General features: G+C 39.4%; 1 protein-coding gene across 1 annotated transcript; it reads right to left on the reverse strand.

The window, feature by feature from the left end:
- Nucleotides 1-16,699: 16,699 nt before the first annotated feature.
- Nucleotides 16,700-17,743, reverse strand: LOC111169593 (melanoma-associated antigen B16-like). The gene has a single exon (XM_022563902.1). It carries the CDS (start codon nucleotides 17,741-17,743, stop codon nucleotides 16,700-16,702), a length of 1,044 nt encoding a protein of 347 aa, XP_022419610.1.
- Nucleotides 17,744-22,381: the final 4,638 nt, after the last annotated feature.

Raw genomic sequence — 22,381 nt, forward strand, 5'->3', positions numbered from 1 at the left:
TGTGACCACCTAGAGGGGTGCCATGGGGGTGTGGGAGGGAGATGCAAGAGGGAGGAGATATGGGGATATATTTATACATATAGCTGATTCACTTTGTTATAAAGCAGAAACTAACACACAATTGTAAAGCAATTATACTCCAATAAAGATGTTAAAAAATTTAAAAAAAAATGCACCTAGAGAGCTTGTTTTAAATGCAGGGTCCTGGGACCCATGTCAGATTTATCTGTTCAGAACCCTGTCAGGTAAAACCTTGGGAATCTGAACTTCAAACAAGCAGCCCAGGTGATTATTATGTACATTGAAATGTGAGAACTACTGCCTTAGAAATTGCAGTCATGAAGTAGGTTTTTTTTTTTAAATCAAGAGAAGCATTGGAGACTTTTTTTGCCTCATAATTTTATGAAATTTAAATGAGAATTCAGTGCCTGGTTTTAAACTTAAATTACTCTGTGGAGAGGATCACTTCCTTATATATTTGCCTAACTGTAACTTTACAGTGATATAGGTACCTCTGAAATTCTGTCATGTGTCTTGCATCATTCATAGATTGCCTTTTACTATGATTAATTTTATATATTGGACATTTTCTGGTATACACTATTGGTACATCTTACAAGTCAAATAGGAAAGCATTAGAAATATCAAGTTAAAACAAAAGGAGAGAATCTGCTGTTAGTTTTCAAGTGTCAGGATATACAAAAATATTGCAGTTGTGCAGGTGTGGGTGTGCATGCACATGTGTGTGTTAAGAAGGGTGAAAAAATCTTTAACCTTATTACTGGCTTGGTTTTTGATTCAATTTTTCTACATTCAGAAGTCATATTACTTATTCTAAATGTTTGCTAGTACAGCTATTAAAGAATATACAATATAAACTGGTGATATGAGTAATTCAACATTTAAGTGTCTTGGTATAGCATAACATCATGTATATATATGTTACTGCTTCTCCTTCCCCGTTTTCTTTTCTTTTTTCTTTTTCTTTGAATACTGGCTTGAGGAATAGTGAAATGACTATGAGAAACTTGGCTGGAAAAAGCAACTTTCTCCACTTACCCTTAAATCTTTCTTCTGGCAGGAGTGAACAAGGCGAGGAGTGATTGTCTGAGGCACAGAGGTGGCTTTTGGCATTCTAAGCACGGGGGAGCTTGTCTTTTGGAATCCTGGGTCAGGTAGATTATGGGTTTTCCCAGAACGTCCTCTTGAGGCTAGCTCGTTTTTTCTTAACTTTCTCTGATAAGGCTATTTTACGATATATCTTTTATTTTTACTTCTTTTTTTTTTTTTTAAAGAAGCTGATATGGCTTTTTAAACAAATAATTAATTAATTAATTTTGGGCTGCATAGGGTCTTCATTGCTGCGAGTGGGGCCTACTCTTCGTCACGGTGCGTGGGCTTCTCATTGTGGTGACTTCACTTGTTGCGGATCACGGGCTCTAGGCACACGGGCTTCAGTAGTTGTGGCACGTGGGCTCAGTAGCTGTGGTTCACAGGCTCTGGAGTGCAGGCTCAGTAGTTGTGGTGCACGGGCTTAGCTGCTGCGCGGCATGTGGGATCTTCCCAGACCAGGGCTCGAACCTATGTCCCCTGCATTGGCAGGCAGATTCTTAACCACTGCGCCACCAGGGAAGTCCTGATGTCTATTTTTTAAAAAAATTTCTAGGTCCCGTTCTCCACCAATTGAATCAGACTTCCCAGAAAGGGGCCTGGGAATCTGTGCTTTCTCTTCTTCTAACATAAGTTTTGAGTGGTAGAATGAGAAGACTTAGACTCCTTAAACTGTAATTTATTCTGACTACAATTAATTTTCATGAATGGTGGAAAAAAAGGGAAGAATTTTTTTGTGGTTGTGTGGATTTCTGTGAAGCAGAATTCTAAATAATTCTTTTTAAAATTTTTTTAACATCTTTATTGGAGTATAATTGCTTTACAATGGTGTGTTAGTTTCTGCTTTATAACAAAGTGAATCAGTTATACATATACATATGTTCCCATATCTCTTCCCTCTTGCATCTAATCTTGTTTCGTTTATTTTGGTGTCATTTTGGTGGAATCCTCAACGTTTTTAACTTTACTATAACAATTAACTAAACCTGGCCAATTAGTTAACCACATGAACCACTGTAAATATTTGTATTTTATAAATTCTTAATTATCAGAGGGAATTCACTATAATTTGCACTGAATAAATTTACTATAAATTTGCATATTTGTTTTAATTTATTCAAAATGGTTAATTTATATTATTCACATTTTTATTCAAATATATCTCTTTATGTGTTACTAGGTTCATGTGCATGGTACTTGAATAAATATGCACTCGACAGCATTAATATTTAAATTTCTTCCATCTAATTTGTGAGGTCAATGTTTATAGATTTTTTTAAAGAGTCTGAATTCAGGATATAGAAGCAAAGTTTTTAAAACTTAGATTGCTTTATAATTCTAATATCTTTTAAACTACAGAAATCTATTGACAGTAAAGCAATAAAAAGTAGTGCTATGACAGTTAAGGAATGTCAGGGCAAAAGAAAATAATGCAGATTTATATTAATGAAATGGATTTATATATTAACCTTTACTGCTATACTGTTAGTTTACATTACACTTTTGTTTGCCTCTGTCTGTGTGATCCTTTTAGGTGTAAAGAAGGCTCAGCAGGTAAAAATTGGGGCAATTTTGACAACATGGGTTGTGAAAGTTATCTGAAATCATTACAATGCTTGGGCCAATCTTGCTAAGATTGAAATAAATGTATTTTAATTTCCAAAAGTGAAGTGTACTCAAGCCAATATTTTTAAGAAAGTATAAAAATTATATATATTATGTTTGATTTCCTTATTGGTTGTTCTGTGAGAAAAGTTGTGAAAGAAGATGCCATTTGGTCTCACTGTATTTGTTTTATCAATGGTCATGTTATGCTTAACTTGGGCATTCAAAGCCTTGTTTTCTCACTCAGCTTTAATAATCAGTACAACACGAATTGATGAGCTGACCTTTAATACTATACCACATTGCTGGGGAGGAGGAAATTTCCCCCTCTACCCCTCTTGAGCCCTTGTGACTGGACTAACTAATAATAAAATTAACACAAGACAGATTAACAGGAGAAAAAAGAAACAAATTTTCATTTGTGCACACTGAGGTCTCATAGAAACAGGACCTAAGAAGTGGCCAAAGTAGGCAACTTTTATACTTTTTAGACAAAGCAATGATAAAGTTGTGAGGAATTTACAGGACAAAGAAACCCAAAGGACAAAGAAACTTAGGCTTTGGGTGCTTAATTACTGAAGGATCTAAATAGAGTTTGGGCTTTGAGTAGTCAAAGAAGTAACAAGGTTTGTTTACACAGGATTCTTGGCCTGAATTCCCTGTCTCTGGTGATAAGGGTGTCCTTCTACCTCCAAATGCAGGGAGAGCACCTTTCACCTGATAGATTCATCTCCTGCTTTCAGGGAGACAAAGAGGAGGGTCAAAGTGTCCCTCTCACATTGGCCATTTCTTAAGTAACTTTAATTCAAAATGATTAATATGCCACTGAGGCAACATGTGGGGCAGCCTGCCTTCCGCCCCTATAATACCATACCATACCATACCATACCATACCATATCATACCAGGCAATTCTAGGCATCTTATTTTAACTTATTTGTAGATATCAAATATTATTATTGCCAAGCACTAGTAAACAGTTCTTCTAGAAATCTAACTTTTTAGTCCCTTGCATCTTCTTGATTAAACAGTTGCTTTGTCATGTAGATTTTGCCTGAATTGTCTCAAAAGATTTTCTTTACTTTTTATTTTGAATAATTTATGATATCTCTTATTAAACTAGAGGTGAACTTCAAAGCAACGCTGTAGGTATCTGTGAGCACAAGTAACAAAAAAATTGACTCAGTTTAATGAACAGCAAAATTGAGTCTACTTTCAAAATTTGGAATGCAATATAAGAATTCTGTCTCACAGACTGTAACATTTTTTTTCTTTACATAATGTTCTGGAATGTGTTTGACTAGATCCAAAGTCCAAAGTTACTGAAACCATAGACAGTAAAGTTACAGGTAGAGGTATGTTTCTTTTTATGGCATATGTGCCAAGTTAAAACCAAAATGGAGTATAAAAACATTTATAATGTAATTTTGGCAGGAAAGGAAACCTTAGAAGTATTTATCTAAAATAATTACAAACTCAGTTTAAAGTACAGGTTAAGAAGTGCATCTACTATGGTCTCAAGATTTATTGATTATTCTTTCTCATATAGTCTCTTCCATTTACAGTGATAATACTGAATATCTCAGTTCTTCTCTCAACCCTCCCTGAGACAAAAGAAACATAAAGTTGCTGAAACACTGAGTGAAGGAGTCATGATCTAACAGAAGTCAGAAAGAACATGATCCAACACAGAGGAGTCACTATTCTGCAAAATAACCCCCAGAGAATAAGTCAGAGCCATCAGTTTAAAGGATTGAGGATTTATTCCATATACCTTTGTGAAGACTGTCCCCCAGATCAAAGGCAAGGGTGGGACTTACAGAGGCAAAAGCCACAGGAGGATTTCTCAAGGAAAAGGCGTTGGTGAATTTATACAAATCCTTGATTTGTCATTTGGCAACTGGCATAGATTGCTGAGCCCGAAATCCATAAGATGAATTAAGATAGAGTAGTCCCAAGTTCACTAAAAAGGCTGGCTAAAGAGTCTCTTTTTTTTTCTGGGATCCTGACTATTTTTTTATGGCACCTCCAGGCTCTGGGTCATGTAACAGGAAAAGTCCTATGTACCTACTCAAGGCTCAGTGAAAATTTCCAGAACTCCAACAATAATAACACAGCCCTTCTGCTTGTAGCCAATGGGCTAAATCTTAATCAGATGACTGAACCTATGCTCACATGCCTAAATAAAGTCAAAGTTTTGTCAGTGAGGGGGAAAGGTAAAATGGTTAGTGGGGTATCTGGTCATGTAGGCATAATGAGACCTTCTGATATTTAAATATTTCTTAATAAAATAACAGTAATGTTACAAGATCACATTTTTCTCAAAGCTCTCATTATTATTTTTGAAGAGAATTCCAGGCACAAATAAAATATAAGAACGCACATTTAAAATCATAATTAGAATGGAAGTCCTGCATAGTACCTCTATAGTTAACTTTCTTACGTAATCTAAAATGTAATAACATGACACTGTCTCATTAATAACCCCAGGTCTGGTCTCTAGGTTTAACCAGCAGGGTTACGCTGGGAGACAAGAAAAGGTTAAAAAAAAATTCCCCACAAACTGACTGGATTGCTTCTGGTGCTTTTAAAAAATATTCATGTTCTTCTCTTTTTAGGCACATGGTAATATTGCATTTCCTCACCAATGCTCAAGTTATGTGTGAACATAAAATTTATTTGGCCAAAAACATGTGAGAAGTGCTGTACATTATTTTCCACGTTTAAGTGCCACTGGGCAATTTTTCAGATTCCTTTCGCCAGCTGTAATGAGTTTTGAAGCACATGCAGAAATTGAGTCTCCCTCAGCATAGGTCTCCGATTGTACCCTCTCCATCTATAATGGACATGTAGTATGAGGAAGAAATCAACTACTATGCAAATCCACTGATTTGGGATGTTGTTTGTTACTGCAACATAATGTGTCTCAAAAGAATAAATTTTCTCTTCCCAAATGAGCCTTATGGTATTGAAATTATCTTTCAGGTGCTGTTACAAATATAATAGAAGCCATTATTAAGAAAACTTTTAAAGTCTCTATCTGTAACCTGTTCTTTATTAAATGGTGTGGGAGGTAAACTTTATAGTCATCACACATTTTACTTTATGAGAATATGAAGCATTAGCATAAGCAAGAACAATTAGCAAATTCTTATTCTAATTAATCCCCAAAGAACTGGCTGGCAAGGATCAGTATAAAATACTGGTTTTAGCCACAATTTAAAATTGATCGATGGATGAGCTGTTCTCAGAAATGAATCCTTTGAAAAGTATTTCCTACACTGATACGATCTGCTGTTCTTACCAGCAATATTGAGTTATGTACTCATTCAACAGATACATACTAGATGGCACCCCAAGCACTCTTTTTAGTACTGGAAACATATAGTGTGATGAATAAGTCAGATCTGGTCCTCAAATAGCCCACCATCAAGTAGAAAAACAATTACACAATGTTTTCATTTGTACAAGGCAGGATGCATCTGGTATCATACGTTATACGAAAAAAAATGCTCTATGAGTTGATAGGAGAAGAATATCACTATTTAGATCCGATAGAGAACTTCATGGAAGAGGAGAGGACATTTAAGAAGAATTAAGAGGTACTAAGCCTTTTTCTCACATATACACTGTACTCTGTTCCTTTTATTTGTCATATACAAATCGGGCTCCAAAAAACGAATAAGCTCTTGATGGTCATAGTCTAGAGAAGGGGAGTAAGTTCCATACAATAAAAGGGAACATGGAAAGAGGGGATGACAGAAGCATTGGGGGTAGCCAAAGGGAAGCACGAGCCATATGTGTGTACATATGGACCACAGGGTCAACATAGGAGAGTGTGAATGAAGGTTGAAAAGATATTAAAGTATTTATCATTCGGCATTGTAATTATTTCTTGCAGGCCTGCATTTTATGGCAGACAGTATGGTACATGAACTTAGGGGCTTCATCATTCAGGCTTGTATCCCAGAGTAGGTTGATCCAGAATACTCAGTCAACTGAAAAAAGGCCCTCATGGAGATATTTTTGTGGGCCCTGATCCTCACTAAAAGCTCACCAAAAGCTGGATTCTGGAGAGCCACAATTTTAAAATATTTCATTCTATTGCACTGAGTTAGCAATTTGAATTAGGCAAGTCTCTAAGTTAACCAGAACAAATCACAGGCAAGTATATATACTAAGTGGTAAGCTGCCTTGATCCTCTCACTCCAGATCAGAGTTACTTAATTATTTTTTATGCCATCAGCCTCTTTGGTAGTTTGATGAAGCCTATGCTTCTTCACAGTATAGGGTGTTTAAAATACATAAAATAAGAGGCAAGAATTATGGAAGAAGCTAATATTCCAATAGACTATCAAAAAGTAAAAAAATATATAAAATGTAGACTTCTTCATTAACACAATGCATAAGATCTAATGGTGGATCTAATGACTGTCGTACTTTCAAAGTAGTGATGAATATAAACAATATTTCAAACAACAGAAATGTGATATAAACATTTGTGATTCTTCGGTGGCCAAGTTATAGGTACAACTAATAATACTGTGGTTTGGGAATGCTATAATGCAATTAAAAGTCAGTAAAAATGAAGTTGGAATTTCACATATCCACTTTGTTCTTAGACTACAGGTTAGGGCTCCTTGCTTAAGATACTCCTCAATTTCCTAGAGGTAAAGCAGTACAAAATGCAGCAAACATCCATTTTTACTGTCCTCTAGATGGCTACTTGTCTCTTTTCTGAACTCTTGGACACGTAAAAGATGGGATGAATCTAAAACTTCATCTCATATCACTATTCAAGAAGGTGTTTTCTGTTTCACCTTCAGGGTACATATGATACTGGTTTTATAAACAAGATATGTTCATTACTGACATTCTAGACCCAGGAACATTAATCAAGTAAAAACAGAATTTTCCCAAGACAAAATATTTCATCAAGTTTTATTCTGGCATCTCTTAAGTAACACTAATGATAATAATTAGCTTTGTAAACAGGTAAATACAAATTCTTAGGTTCTCAAAGATTTTCTAACCTGTTTTTGCTATAGTACACTTAATTCTGTTTCCTGGGTTTGAGAGGCTCCTTTGGGGTTGAAGCAATTTTTTGATTTATTCAAAAAACCACTTTCATTAGCTGCTTGCCAAAAAAATAGGTAAAGAAAAGTAATGGAGATAAAGCTTAAGTTAGTCTGGTTTTCTACTCATTATGATAAAAAAGACTGAAGTAATGGAGATTGCAAGTGTTGAACAAACTGAGCTTTGGAGATTTTATCAGTCTCCTATGGCTACTTAGCAAATTATCTCAAGCAGGGATTGTTTGCCTGGATACTTACAGGTGGCCTCTCCATGTAGCCCGGGCTATTTCACAGCATGGCAATTTGGTTCTAAAGTCAAGTAAGCCAAAAAGATAGAAGACTAGGCAGAAATTTTGTAAAATTTCCTGACCTAGTATCAGAAATCACATTGCTTCACTTCTGCTGAATTCTAGCATACTATTTGTTAGGATGTTCTAGCATACTATTTGTCACTAAAGCTGGCCCAGCATATCACCACATTCAAGGCAGTATTAAAGAAATTGTGGATATATTTTCAAACCACTCCAAAGATGTGTATGTATATACTAAGACATAGAACAGTCCTTTATTTCCAGTTCAAATTTTCCATTATATCTTGTACTATGAACTATTATAGTACATAAAAAAAATTGAAGATTCATTGGTGACTCCTTTGCTATGTATTTAACTGGCTTTTTTTTTTTTTTTTTAAACTGGCTATTTTTTAACCACAGTCAAGCTCTCTTTGTAATGAAATTCTTTACTAGAGGGTAGCCATTATGCATTCTTTTAAAAGTTGAGCTGGGGTCACCGATACTTCCTTTAACAAATGTATGTATCCTCTTTTAATCTTGTGTGCTAATGCTTTGAGCAATTTTATTGATCCCCAAATGTTCATCACTAATTGAAACAGCTGCTTTATTTAAACAGTACTTACGAAATGACATTCAGACAAGCTCTGCTTCATGTTTTGTCCAGGAGTTAAGTCCAATTTGATCAGAGAGTTCATCTGTTCCATACATACACTCTTTTCCTGGGAGTGAAAGGGACTTCAAGACTGGAGCTCCACTTTCTTCCCTTTGACATCCACGTGTGCCCCTGTGGTGAGAGCAACAAAGAGTTGAGAACAGAATTCTGGTCTGTACTTTCAGCATGGGCTGCCACCTTAGTGGAGTAACCAGTACAGGTGACTTGAAGGCAGCAGGAAGTCTTAGGAAGTATGGGATTATACCTTGTGACCAACAGTGTCCTCAAATAGAAGTTGCTCTGGAAGCCCGCAGGTGAAAGCCATAATTCAGACAATACGTCTGCATTTCTGTTTCCAGGATTCACAAGAGTCAAAAAGTCAGTAGCCTTGATTGTCCCTACTTGGTTCAGTTATATTTAAGACAGCTAACAACAGAGATAAGGGTGACACTGAGATACCACTGATTGAAAAGCTCAATCATTCCCATGCCTCATCCCAACTTCTATTTCTGACCGATCCTGCTTCCTTTTATATTCTTTATTTTTTTCAGATTATTGAGATATTGATAACATATGTAAGTTAAAGGTGTACAATGTGATGATTAGTTACATGTATATATTGCAAAATGATTACTAAAATAATTGGCTAACACCTCCATCCCATCACATAATTGCCAGTTTTCTTGTGTGTGTGGTGATAACATTTAAGATCTACCCTCTTAACAACATTCAAGTAAATAACACAGCACCAGTTACTATAGTGACCATGCTGTGCATTAAAGCCCCAGATCTTATTCATCTTATAGCTGGGAGTTTGTACCCTTTGATCAACACTCCCCATTTCCTCCACACCCCCAGCTCCTGGCAACCACTATTCTACCCTTTATTTCACTTAGCATAGTGTATTCAAGGTCCATCCATGTTGTCGCAAAAGGCAGGATTTCCTTCTTTCTTGAGGTTGAATAATATTCCATTGTGTGTGTATATATGTATGTGTGTATACACACATCTTTATCCACTCACGCACTGATGGACACTTAGGTAGTTCCCACATTTTGACTCTTGTAAATAATGCTGCAATAAACATTGGGGTACAGATATTTCTCTTCGAGATAAGTGTTTTCATTTCCTTCAGGTATATACCGAGAAGTGGGATTGCTCAATCATATAGTAGTCCTATTTTTAATTTTTGAGGAATTTGCATACTTTTTTCCCTAGTGACTATACTAATTTACGTTCTTACGAACATTGCACAAGGGTTGCCTTTTCTCCACATCCTCACCAATACTTGCTACCTATTGTCTCTATGATAATAGCTATTCTAACAGGGGTAAGGTAATATCTCATTGTGGTTTTTATTTGTATTTCCCTGATGATTAGGGACATTAAGCACCTTTTCCTATACTTCTTGGCCATAGGTATGTCTTTGGAAAAACGTCTTCTAAGCCCTCCGTGCATTTTTAAATCAAATTGTTTTTTGCTATTGATTGTATGAATTTCTTAAATATTGTGGATACTGACCCGTTACAGATGTATGTTTTGGAAATACTTTCTCCCATTCCATAGATTGCCTTTTCATTTTTTAAGAAAACCCTATAAATAAATCTACCCAGTCTTAACCCCCAGAAATAACAACAGGGGCTTCCCTGGTGGTGCACTGGTTGAGAATCTGCCTGCTAATGCAGGGGACACAGGTTCAAGCCCTGGTCAGGGAGGATCCTACATGCCGCGGAGCAACTAGGCCCGTGAGCCACAACTACTGAGCCTGCGCATCTGGAGCCTGTGCCCCGCAACAGGAGAGGCCGCGATAGTGAGAGGCCCGCGCACCGCAACGAAGAGTGGCCCTCTCTTGCCACCACTAGAGAAAGCCCTCGCACAGAAACGAAGACCCAACACAGCAAAAATAAATAAATTAATAAACTCCTACCCCCAACATCTTGTTAAAAAAAACCCAAAAAACAAAAAAAGCAAATACAAAATAAGTAAGCCTCAGAGATATAATCTACAGCATAAGGAGTATGGTCAACAATATTGTAATAATTTTCTATCAGGACACAAGGTTACTAGACTTTTCATGGTGATCATCTCCTAACATATGTAAATGTCAACTCACTATGTAGTTCACCTGAAACTAACATAATATTGTATGTAAACCATATTTCAGATTAAAAAAAATGTTTAATGTGTATTAGTTCTCGACAAATGTGAACAGGGTGAATCACAATTTCACAATCTCTGGCATCCTATCAAATATTACCAGGCATGCAAAGAAGCAGCAGTATGTAACCAAAAATTAGGAGAAAATTAATCTCTCATAATTGACCTGGAAATAACACAGTTGACAGAATGAGTAAATAAAGACATCAAAACAGTTATTATAACTATACTTCATATGTTCAAAAAACAAAAAGACTTCAACTGGTTAGAGACATAGAAGATATAAAAAGACTCAAAGTGAACCTAAAGAGGTGAAAACGTCTCAGATATGTTTTTATGTTGGATATTGAAACAATAAAAAAGATTAGTGAAGACATGTATGTGAAAATACTCAACATATTTTTATAGTACACATATGTATGGAATAAAAACTAGGATCAGGTTTAAAATAATATATACCAGATGTTAGTTGTATTTACCTTTGAGGAAGGGGCAGAATTTCTGAGTTATAAAGAGGGACAACTGTGATTTCTCAGTATTGTTAGAATTTCTTACAATAACAACATATGCAGTTATTGCAGTAATTAAAATATTTGAATAAGCCCAACGCCAGAAAGAGTAGCTGTGTCTTAGCCAGGAAAGTGACTGATAAATAACAGAGCCTGAAATATGAACTTAATACAATAAACATCTCTCTCCACGTAGACTAGCAGATGTTCTGTACTAACAGGTGATGCAGGGGTCCAGGCTATGTCCTTCTTGTACGTTCACCCATAAACCCATGATTTCCATGTTTACTGATGAATGCAAGGAAAAACATGGAAAGTGGTAAAGTGGATATCAAATGTTTGGCCTGAAATTGACAAATACTGCTTCTGCTCACAGATCAATGGCAAGAGCTAGGGCACATGATCCTTTGTAACTACAAGTGCACTTGGTAATATAATCTCCTGATGAGCCCAGGAAGGAGAGGAAAGCAAAATATGGATAAGCACTTGTAGTCTCCCCCATTAAGTGTTACAAAGTAAGTGCTCAATAGAAGAAATGCAACTAGTAAAATTTATGCAACGCCCTCTTCATTTCCTGTTAGTTTCTGAGGAGGCCCAATTTCCTTGAAATTCTTCAACTTTTTTGAGGTCCTACTATGTGACAGTTGCTTCCAGACACAGACTCACATCAAATTTTCAAAAAGGATCCTGTAGAATACCAGAAGAAAGATTTTGCCTTCTTCACTCAGTAGTACCTTCCTGCGACCTAAACCTTAACTTTTTGTTTGTTTGTTTTTACATCTTTACCGGAGTATAATTGCTTTACAATGGTGTGTTAGTTTCTGCTTTATGACAAAGCAAGTCAGTTATACATATACATATGTTCCCATATCTCTTCCCTCTTGCATCTCGCTCCCTCCCACCCTCCCTATCCCACGCCTCTAGGTGGTCACAAAGCACCAAGCTGATCTCCCTGTGCTATGCGGCTGCTTCCCACTAGCTATCTATTTTACGTTCGGTAGTGTATATATGTCTATGCCACTCTCTCGCTTCGTCACAGCTTACCCTTCCCCCTCCCCGTGTCCTCAAGTCCATTCTCTAGTAGGTCTGTGTCTTTATTCCTGTCTTACCCCTAGGTTCTTCATGACATTTTTTTTCCTTAAATTCCATATATATGTGTTAGCATACGGTATTTGTCTTTCTATTTCTGACTTACTTCACTCTGTATGACAGACTCTATAAACCTTAACTTTTAAAATCTTAATGGGATGAGAGTTTTCTTCTTCCTGTTGGTGCCTGGTCAAAATCTATGAATTTCTGCCACCTTCAAGATGACTGAATATAGCTCAACACTGTACAAGTGTCATTAGGCGCAAGGAAAAACCATAATTTTCTCGCGGATCACGCAGTTAGACAAGAGGCAGTAGAAGGATGCTGAATTATTTTTATCTCTGCCACCCAAAGTTAGCACGTCTGTCAGTAAACAAATTTTCACCTCCTGGAAGGGCTGCAGGTCTTTAAGGAAGTTAATCCTCTGTAGATGCTTACTTTGCGGTGATTTCCATGGTCTTTAATTCTCTTGCACTTCTCACTTATGAAGAGAACTTTTTTTTTTTGATATGGACAATTTTTAAAGTCTTTATTGAATTTGTTACAATATTGCTTGTTTTATGTTTTGGTTTTTTGGCCACGAGGCATGTGGGTTCTTAGCTCCCTGACCAGGGATTGAATACGCACCCCCTGCATTGGAAGGCAAAGTCTTAACCACTGGACCACCAAGGAAGTCCCAAGAAAGCTTTGATTATTAACCACATAGGTAACTACATATGTGTATGTGTTCAATGGCCAGTCTCAAAAAAATATATACTCATCAAAATTCTTTTGCAATATCAAGGTAGTTTCAAAATTCCTTCTCCAACTTCAGGGTTCTATCCCCCAAATTAGTAGATTTTATGACAAATTGGACTAAATTCACCAGCACTTTGGAAAACGTTTTGAGACTGAGGCAGAGATGCTCAAAACTGGTGGCCAGGTCTAACTTTCAACATCAGGTTACCTTTTATGTGGAACAGGATGTTGCTATCACAGGGGTACAGGTGAGGGAGGGGACCACCAGGGAACTGGAATGCTCCAAGTCAGGGGGAGGCAGGTGAATTTTGCCCTATTTGTTCCAACGGGAGCAGGTACAGCTTTCAGAGGAGGACTGCAGAGCTAGCCAGCAGGTCAGGTTCCAGTGTGAACAAGAAGGCTCACTGGAGAAGACCCAGGAGAAAGGCACTATGTTGCAGAGAGAGCAGAAGTTGATAGAAATGCCAGCCCCTAGGCAGAGTCAGCTCTCAAGACATTGGTAAATGAAGCTCAGAGACAATCCCCAAATTGTGTTTCTTATTTCAAACTTCCTTCTTTATACCTGCTTTAAGTTCCTGGCTACTACATTCTTTCTGTATCCTGAGAGGTATTAAGGAGTAGTGAGAAGACAGATAAAGGGTCAGAAGGTCTGACTCAGGCTGGGAAGAGTGGAACCTAGTGAGTTCCAGATGAATTCAGAGAAGAGGTCTAGTGGCAGCTCTGTCACAGTCTAGTCATGTGAAATCAGGTACGATCACAAGGTCTTTGAGCCTGAGGATCTTCTTTGATGTGAATTTGGTTTGATAAGTCCTGTCTTCTGGGACTATTGTAATGTGTATTAAGTATACAAAACACATGGCACAGTGTCTGGCATATCACAGGGCTTTAATGAATGAGAGTTATTGCTGTGACTGTTGATTCCAAATCCTACCCCCTCACCTGTGTATGTGTGTGTATGAGTGTTTCTCTAAATCTACACTTTCTCAGAAAACATATAGTGCTATGGTATATCAAATCAGACAAAAATGTTCCTCAGCAAAAAAAAAAAAAAAAAATTGTAAAAATTTACCCTCAGAGTTTATGTTCTTGAATTTGGGTGTTGGAATGTCTTCCCCATCTGGATGTAATTCAGATGTCCTAGATACCGTGTCAAGGACAAACTCCTTGCCTCCCTCCCAGCTGCTGTTTGTAGGGGTTCATAATACAGCAGTCCCCCCCTTCTCAGTGTGGGATATGTTCCAAGACCTCAGTGGATGACTGAAACTGTGGATAGAACTGAACCCTATATATACTATGTTTCTTCCTATACATTCATACCTATGATCAAGTTTCATTTATAAATTAGGCACAGTAAGAGACTATCCAAATTGCCAGCATCACTTCTCTTGTACTTTGGGGCTGTTATTAAATAAAATAAGGGTTACTTGAACACAAGTGCTGAAAAACCTTGATAGTCAATCTCATAAAAGAGAAAGCTACTAAGTGACTAACAGATTGGATACGCTGGACAAAGGGATGATTCACATCTCAGGCTGGATGGAGCAGGACCACATGAAACTTAATCACAGCACTTAGAACAGCATAAAATTTAAAATGTGTGAATTGTTATTTCTGGAATTTTCCATTTAATATTTTCAAACCATGGTGGACTGCAGTAAGTAAAACTTTGGACAGCAAAACTGGGGTAAGGAAGGGCTACTGTATGTCACCCTCAAATATGCCACTTTGGCATACAGGTTGCTTTGAATTAAAGGTACTTGAGAAACAGTTAGTGAAAGGAGGACACTCTGACCCTCCTTTGTTCCCCTGAAAGCAGGAGATAAATATCCCATGTGAAAGGTACCCTCCCTGCACCAGGAGGGTAGAAGGCATTCTTACCACCAGAAACAGAGAATTTAGGGCCAATAGGGCTATATAAACAAACCCTCTTACTGTTTCACTCTTGACTTGCCCTGGTTTAAACCCCTTTGTCAGTTCTTTTCAATTCATTGTTTCTTTGTCTAAAAGGTATAAAAAGCTTCCTGCTCTGGTACTTCTTTGAGTCTCATATATTTGTGGGGCTCCCATACAGACATAGAAAACTAAATTTGTTTTTCCCCTGTTACTCTTTTTATTACAAGAGGGTCTCAGCCAAGAACAAGAAGGATAGAGGGAAAATTACTTTTCCTCCCTTACACCTTGCTTGCAACCCTGCCCCACTTTTTCATTCATTTCATCCCCACCAAAAATTAAGCTTTAGCTTATTTTTTTCCAAATTAGACTGAAGACAGCTTAATTAAATTTTCTTTTGAATGAAGTAAGCACTGGCTCTCCTAGGCGATGGCCAACTGTCAGCCCAGTAGCTTCTGGGTGTCTGATCTCAAAGAAGTATTTATATTTCTCAGAAACTCCTTAGAGGTGACATATACAAAAAAACTTTGTGCATGCGTTCAGCTACACAGGAATAAGATTCAGGTAACCTTCCATTCCTGTCCCAGGTGAGAATTTCTCTCTGGTTTACTTGTGATCCAAAAGTAACAGCTAACAGCAGTTTACCACTCCAGACATTTGGGTTTCAACTCAGACAGACCATTAGAGGGTCTGGTCCCTGTCATAATGCCCTCAGCCTCATGTTGCTCACCACCCAGTTTCATGTAAAATTAACTCCCACTGAAAAGACTCGAAGTTTCCCAAAGCCCCAAACGGCCACGCCTAACTGCATTACCACGCTGACAGTCTCACAGGACTGTCCACCTCTACCTACTCACTTCTTCATTTTACTTGTCCCTTAGGAATTAGAAGATCTCATTATTGTCCATGAAGGATTCTTTCTCCTATATGTTAAAACGCTATGCGCAGGCCCTGAGTCATTAATCCTAGCATTCCCAATACTATCTACAGTTCTTTTCAAAGAGCAGCTGTTCAATAAAGGTTTGTGGAATAAATGATCCAGTGAATATGAGGTCTAATTCATTAACATGTTATACATTCTTTAAAGAGCTTAAGCAAATCCACGCATATATCATTTAATTTTACAGAACAAGAACTAAAAGGAATACGAAAGGCAAATTTTGAATATCTTTTAGAGATTCTTTATTTTTTCTATTGATCCCAGCTACCTTAAAGCTGACCTTTCACATGTACAAGGAAATAAATGCCTATAGCAACGCCATCTTCTTATTCCAGAAGATAAAATGGATAGTTTCACAATTTGTTTCACAAAACAACAAAGTTCTTGCTTTAAACATCATGAGTAGTAAATGTATGATCAGTATCATTCATAAATCTTTATATTTTGAAACAGTTAAATTCATATTAAAAAATATGAGTAATACATACATCAAAAAAGAGAATAAACTTACAAGTTATACATACAAAACAGGAACACACAGGCAAATACACTGTCTTCCTTTCTGCCCCCACCTCAGAACTAAATTCTACCAGCACTAACTGCGTCTTCCAACAATGCATGAAGAAAGTATCCCTGGCTCCCCTAGGTGTGGGAGAAGCTGCTAGCCTTGGCACTAGAACTGGCAGTGGCTACAGAAGGAGAGACAGCCCTGCCTGAAATTCTGGCTCGGGCTCTCTCTTCTTCATCTTGCAGAGCCTCCTCATACTGAGATGGGAAAGAACTTGGGTCAGTCCCATGAACCTTGGCCAGAAACTCCAGGACCTTCATCTTGGTGGTTTCAGCGTGGGCTCTGGGGCCCCACAGGAACTTAAACTGCGCAGGATCAGTGTTGGTCACCCGCCGGTACTCCAGGTATTTTTCCTTCACGAATTCTTTGGTGATGAGCTCCCTGGGCTCCCCAGAGATGAAGTGCTTCATCCCGGCATATATCCCGGTCACATTCAGAACTTTCCAAACTTCGTCTTCGGTAGCACAGTTGCCCTTCATGAAGATCACACCCAGGATAAGTATCAGGATGCCCGTCTTGGGCATGCCCACTTCACGGTGCAGCATCCCATCATAGGTGAGGCCCAATTTGATGAAGAGGCCATAGTGGTGATTGGTGTGGTCCACTTCCATCAAATCAAGGCCAAAGACCATCTCCATGCACTCAGAGGCTCTCAGGAAGATCTCAGGAAAGTGCACTTCACACTCTTTGATGACAATCTTCAACATATCTGCCTTTGTTATTGGCTCTTTCATTTGATACTTGAATAGCAAGAAATTTACCAACATAGATACTTTCTTATCTAGAGCATCTATAGGCACATTCTTGGGGCCTAGCACAGCCTGTGAGGTGCTCAGAGTATACTCTCTTTCTTGGCTATTGGACCCCTCATCCGATTTGGTGGGTGAGGTGGCTTTGATAGCAATGGAAGAGGAGTAGAAACACTGAGGACCCTCAGGAGTGCTGGATATAGCAGCCCCAGGAGCCTCCTTCAAATCGCCAGGCATTAGAGGATGGCAGGAGAGATGGGTCTCCTCCAGAGCCTTGGAGACCTGTGCAACCTCCAGGCCCTGGGACTTACTGAAGGTCTGATGGCATTGATCATATGAGTGCTGAGGACGCTTCTGACGCTGAGACATGATGACTCTTGTGGGTAGCAGTACGTGGACAGGAGGGTGGGCAATGAGATTCACCACCTAAGATAAACAGGGCATATGTGAGTGGCTTCAGCTAGTAAACTTAACTGTGGCGGCTCTTCCTGAGACCCAGAGGAGGAAGGGAGGGGTGGCCTCTGCCAGCTTCACTCCCTGGACCTCTCAGGGCTGTGGAGCCCCCTCTGCCATGGGTTGGTTAGCCCCACAATCCTCACATACGCTTCTCAAATTAGATCCTGGTTGGTAAGGTGCCCACCGCCATCTATTGCCTGAGGCCCCCCTCCAGTCAAGGCCGCATCTCCGTGAGACTCCCAAAATGGAAGTGAGGAGAACCTCATGACGGGAAATCCACAGCTGACAACAGGGACGAATGCTGTGCACATCCTCCGTCCTGGGGTCTGAGGATCCCTAAGGCTTCACTCGGGGTCCTCACCAGGACTCCTGCAGGGCCTGAGATGCCTTCCTTTGGTGACATAACAACGCCTGTCCCAGACTGAGGCCTCCCCTCCCTCAGACTCCGGTGGCCAAGGTCATTAGCACCACTTCCGGCCGCTCCTGCCTGGGGCCTCCCAAGGCCGACCTCCCGGCCGAGGCTCAGTGAGTCGCTACTATTGTGGGGGACAGTCCCCTCAGATCTCACTCACGGGCCTTTGCTTGAGGACTCGTAGGTCGGGGACCCTGAGCCCCACGCACAAAGGCCACCACCTCAATCAGATGGCCCAACAGGTAGTGTGTGGTAAGTCAGCCTGAACCTGTCCACGCCTCCTGGGGTCGGGGTGGGGCTCTGATCAGGTGGGCATCCCCCTTTCTGGGGCCGGCGGTCCCCCTCAGTCTTCATTTAGAGTCTCACCTGACACCGAGCGGCACCTGGGGCTCCTCCCACTGCTGACTGGAGTCTGCACCTCAAACTGAAGCCCTCACAGCTGTTAGCTCTGGAGGCGGAAGTCAGGGGGCGTGGCATCCGGTGAGGCCTGCTTGGGTCCTGCCGGGGTCACCAGTAGCGGGGGCACGCTGTGCACGTAGCGCTCAGTTTCAGAGGGGTGGTGCCTGCTGGTCCGGCTCCCAGCCCTCACTTCGGCTGCCACGCTCTAGCTGCCTCCCTCTGTTGAGCTGAGGCCTTGACCCTCATGCCAAGGTCCTCTTGCCATTGAGAACCCTGAAGAGTAACTGAGGGCGTATCTCAACCAGACAGACCTGCCTGGCCTTTAAGGTGAAAAGCAGCCGCTAGCCCATCTTCGTGTGACCCCCACCGCCACCCCTTTATTCTTTGTTGTTGTTCTCCTGGGTCCTCATTTATGGGGTTCTCTTTTTGGCTCCTTTTTCATGACTTCAAGCTTTCAGGGAAATGCCTGATCCCAGCAAAGCCTTGATGAGTTCACTTACTGCAATCCTTGCAGCGCTTAGAATGGGTCATGTTCCAGCCTAAATGGAAAATGGGGAAGTTGGAGCACAAGGCAGGAAGGCGGCAGGACAGGGGGGTGAGCTGTCAGAGAAAAGTCATAGCCATCTATTCCTGCGTTCACCAGGCAGACTTAGCCACTTTCATAGGTTATCCACTAAAAAGTTTACTTTGTACATGGAGGAACTGAGACGAATGATTTTGAAAGCCCCTGTTTTATGACGTTGTTCCACACTGTAACATGCAGTAATCATATGAAGATGATGAATGGTATCTATTTGCATTTTTATACTTCTGGTTTATTTTCCTATTCTTATCTCTGTGGCTTTGTTTTCTAGTCCAGTTTAAAACAGTGGCTTAAATATTCTTTTCTTGAGTCTCCTCATCTATTTGGTTTTTGTATCAAGGGGAGCCTGCTTGTTAAAATGTGTGGAGTAATTTCAAATATTTTTGTGTGATTTGGAAAAGTTTACAGAACATGCTGATTAGTTTTCCCTGATTATATGGTGCAAGTAGCCTCTAAGCCTTATGTGATCTGTGTGGCTTTGGCCTACTGTTTCAGTTTGTGATTGCTGATTTCAATTTTCTATTATTAATGGGCCTCCCTTGCAGTATATGTTTTGCTGAAAAACAGCATTTCTCTTCATTTCTCTTGGGTATTCAAAGTTAAAGGCATGATATTTATAATAAATAATTTTGCATAGAAATTCTCTGACATTTAGTGTACTACACAAAACAGTACTATGAACCCTGTTTCCCTGACACTCATCATAACCATCATCAATAGTTATAAGTCTGATCATATCAGTACTTTTTTGGTCAATGTGTTTGTTTTTTTGGCAAGAGCACTCCACAGGTGATACTTCATACTTCCATTAGGAGATATATAATGTCTATGTGTCTTCCTTTTTTGTGATCTTCACACTCTGATAATTATGACCATTCTCCATTCTCCACTATGGGCTAGCATGGTAATTTTCTCATTCTACCATATCTTTAAATTATTAACAGAAATTTTCTATAGGCATAAACCTTTCCTTGTTGCCACTTTTTGCTGAGGTATTGTTTTAAAATACTGTTAGTGTTCTCTTAAAATACTTAACTCTCTGCACCTATATTTCATACACTATTTTTAACTATTATTACTTATTTCTGTTTCTTTTGTAATTGGTAATACTTATAAATTATTGGTCATATAGATCTTACATAACAGAAGAAACAACATACAAAATCTTCACATGTTCTATCAAGTAAAGAGCTGGCAACATTGGTCATCGAGCACATCAATAAATCTGGAGGAGAAAGAATGAAAAGTCTGGGAACATCTATCAGGTCAGTAACGTAAGCACGTGAGATGGCATGAGTTGGACAGAAGAAGAAATGCCAGCTCTTCTTCCTCATGTGCCACACGTAGTTTTTCTTCTTGGGCCTTTACTTTCAAAATGTGACAACTGGGACTTGGGAGAATGCTGCACTGGGAGAATGCTATCTGAGCCAATGATATGTTCATTTCACCTCCCACTACATCATCCCCCATGCTGACTTGTGTTGCTCTGCACCTCCAAGAATTATATGCTCTGAACTGTACTGTTCCAGAGAAGAGACACCAGGGAATAGCCTGTTGATTACAGACACACTGAGAACCAAGAGGTCACTACTGACCTAGATGCAGTGCCACGCCAGGGTGTCCAGATATGATGGGAATAGAATCCCACCTGTTGTTCCACCAGGATGAGTGTTCCTTCTGGAAGTTAGGAATTTGGGGGACTGGGCCTCTCTATTTTCCAAGTGAAAGTGTCCTGAAGATTCTGCTGTTTAGCACAGAGACCTCCTTATAGAGGCCCCTGACTGGGCTATGGAGTATTTTAATGTGAAAGACACAGGTCTCTCTACTTGCTGACGTTAAGGAGAGTCTGATTTAAGAGAGGGCAGGACTCAGGAACCCTGAGCTAATTCCAAAGTGGGCAGGCAGCTCTTAGTGAACCCAGAGGGAGGGACTCTTCATCCATAAAGTAAATTATCACCACTCCTGACAGGCCAGGTCCTGAAAGTGCCTAAATGAGAAACTTCCACCATCTAAATGGTTTTCTGGGTTCCTGGTTTGAGAGTTTAGTCTGACAGTCAATGCTGAAATGTCAAAGGGGACTCCAAGAAATAATTCCACAGAGTCCTAAGCTGAGGGGAACTTGAAGAGGAGGGACACCATCTAGATCATCGTCAATCATGATAATTACTAGCCCAGAGCAAGGCACACACCCATCTCTACTCCACACACTTCATTCCAGCTCCCTTCACCCTTGAGATCAAGGAACAATCCTTACTTACTCAAACATTATATGAATCTATTTCTGCTCGTCACGAGATAACCACTTTAGGTTTGAAACATGAAATATAGGAATGAAGAAAGAGAAAAAAGAAGAGTTTATATCCAGAAGAATATCATACACTATTCTTCATGCATTGGTTCTGTTTTGCTGCGTAACAAATTACCACAAACATACCAGTTAAAAAAACACACACAATTTAATTCTCTCATGGTTTTTGTGTATCAGGAGTGCAAGAATAGCTCAACTGCCTTCTGTGATTCAGGGTTTCTCCTAGTTGACATTAACGTATTTACTGAGCTCTGCTCTAATCTGAAGGCTTGACTAGAGAAAAATCCAGTATCAAGCTCACTCAGTTTGTTGGCAGAATTCATTTCCTCTTGTCTGAAGAACTAACAGCTTAATTAAAAAAAAAAAAAAAACAACCCTTGCAAAATCAGTTTAAATGGTTAAAAGTAGCCTGTAGTTCCAGGCCGGTGACCCTCTCCACAGGAAGTTCTCAACATAGCAGATTTCTTCTTCAGTGCCACCAGGAAAGTGAGAGCAAGTCTTTAGCAAAACACAGTCATATATGGTATCTGTAATCAAATGAATGATGTCCCATCTTTTTTGGCATCAAATGTAATGTAATCATGGGTGTGACATATCAGTTTTCCATATTCTGTTGGTTACAGTCAAGTCCCAGGCCTTGCCCATACTCAAGAGGAGTAGTATACAGATGCGTGAATACCAAAAGGTCAAGATCATGGTAACTACTTTAGACTCTGTCTACCACAATTTATTTCTGAACTCCATGAACCAAGTCTCTTCCCCATCCAAAATACATTAATATTCTCCCAAGATTCCCCCAAATCTGAATCTACTACAACAGCAATTTAAAATCTAAATCTCATCACCTAA

The sequence above is a fragment of the Delphinapterus leucas genome, chromosome X, assembly GCF_059928025.1.
Source record: "Delphinapterus leucas isolate spDelLeu-1000000601 "Yukka" chromosome X, BTC_Dleu_Yukka2, whole genome shotgun sequence".
Taxonomy (NCBI): Eukaryota; Metazoa; Chordata; class Mammalia; order Artiodactyla; family Monodontidae; genus Delphinapterus; species Delphinapterus leucas.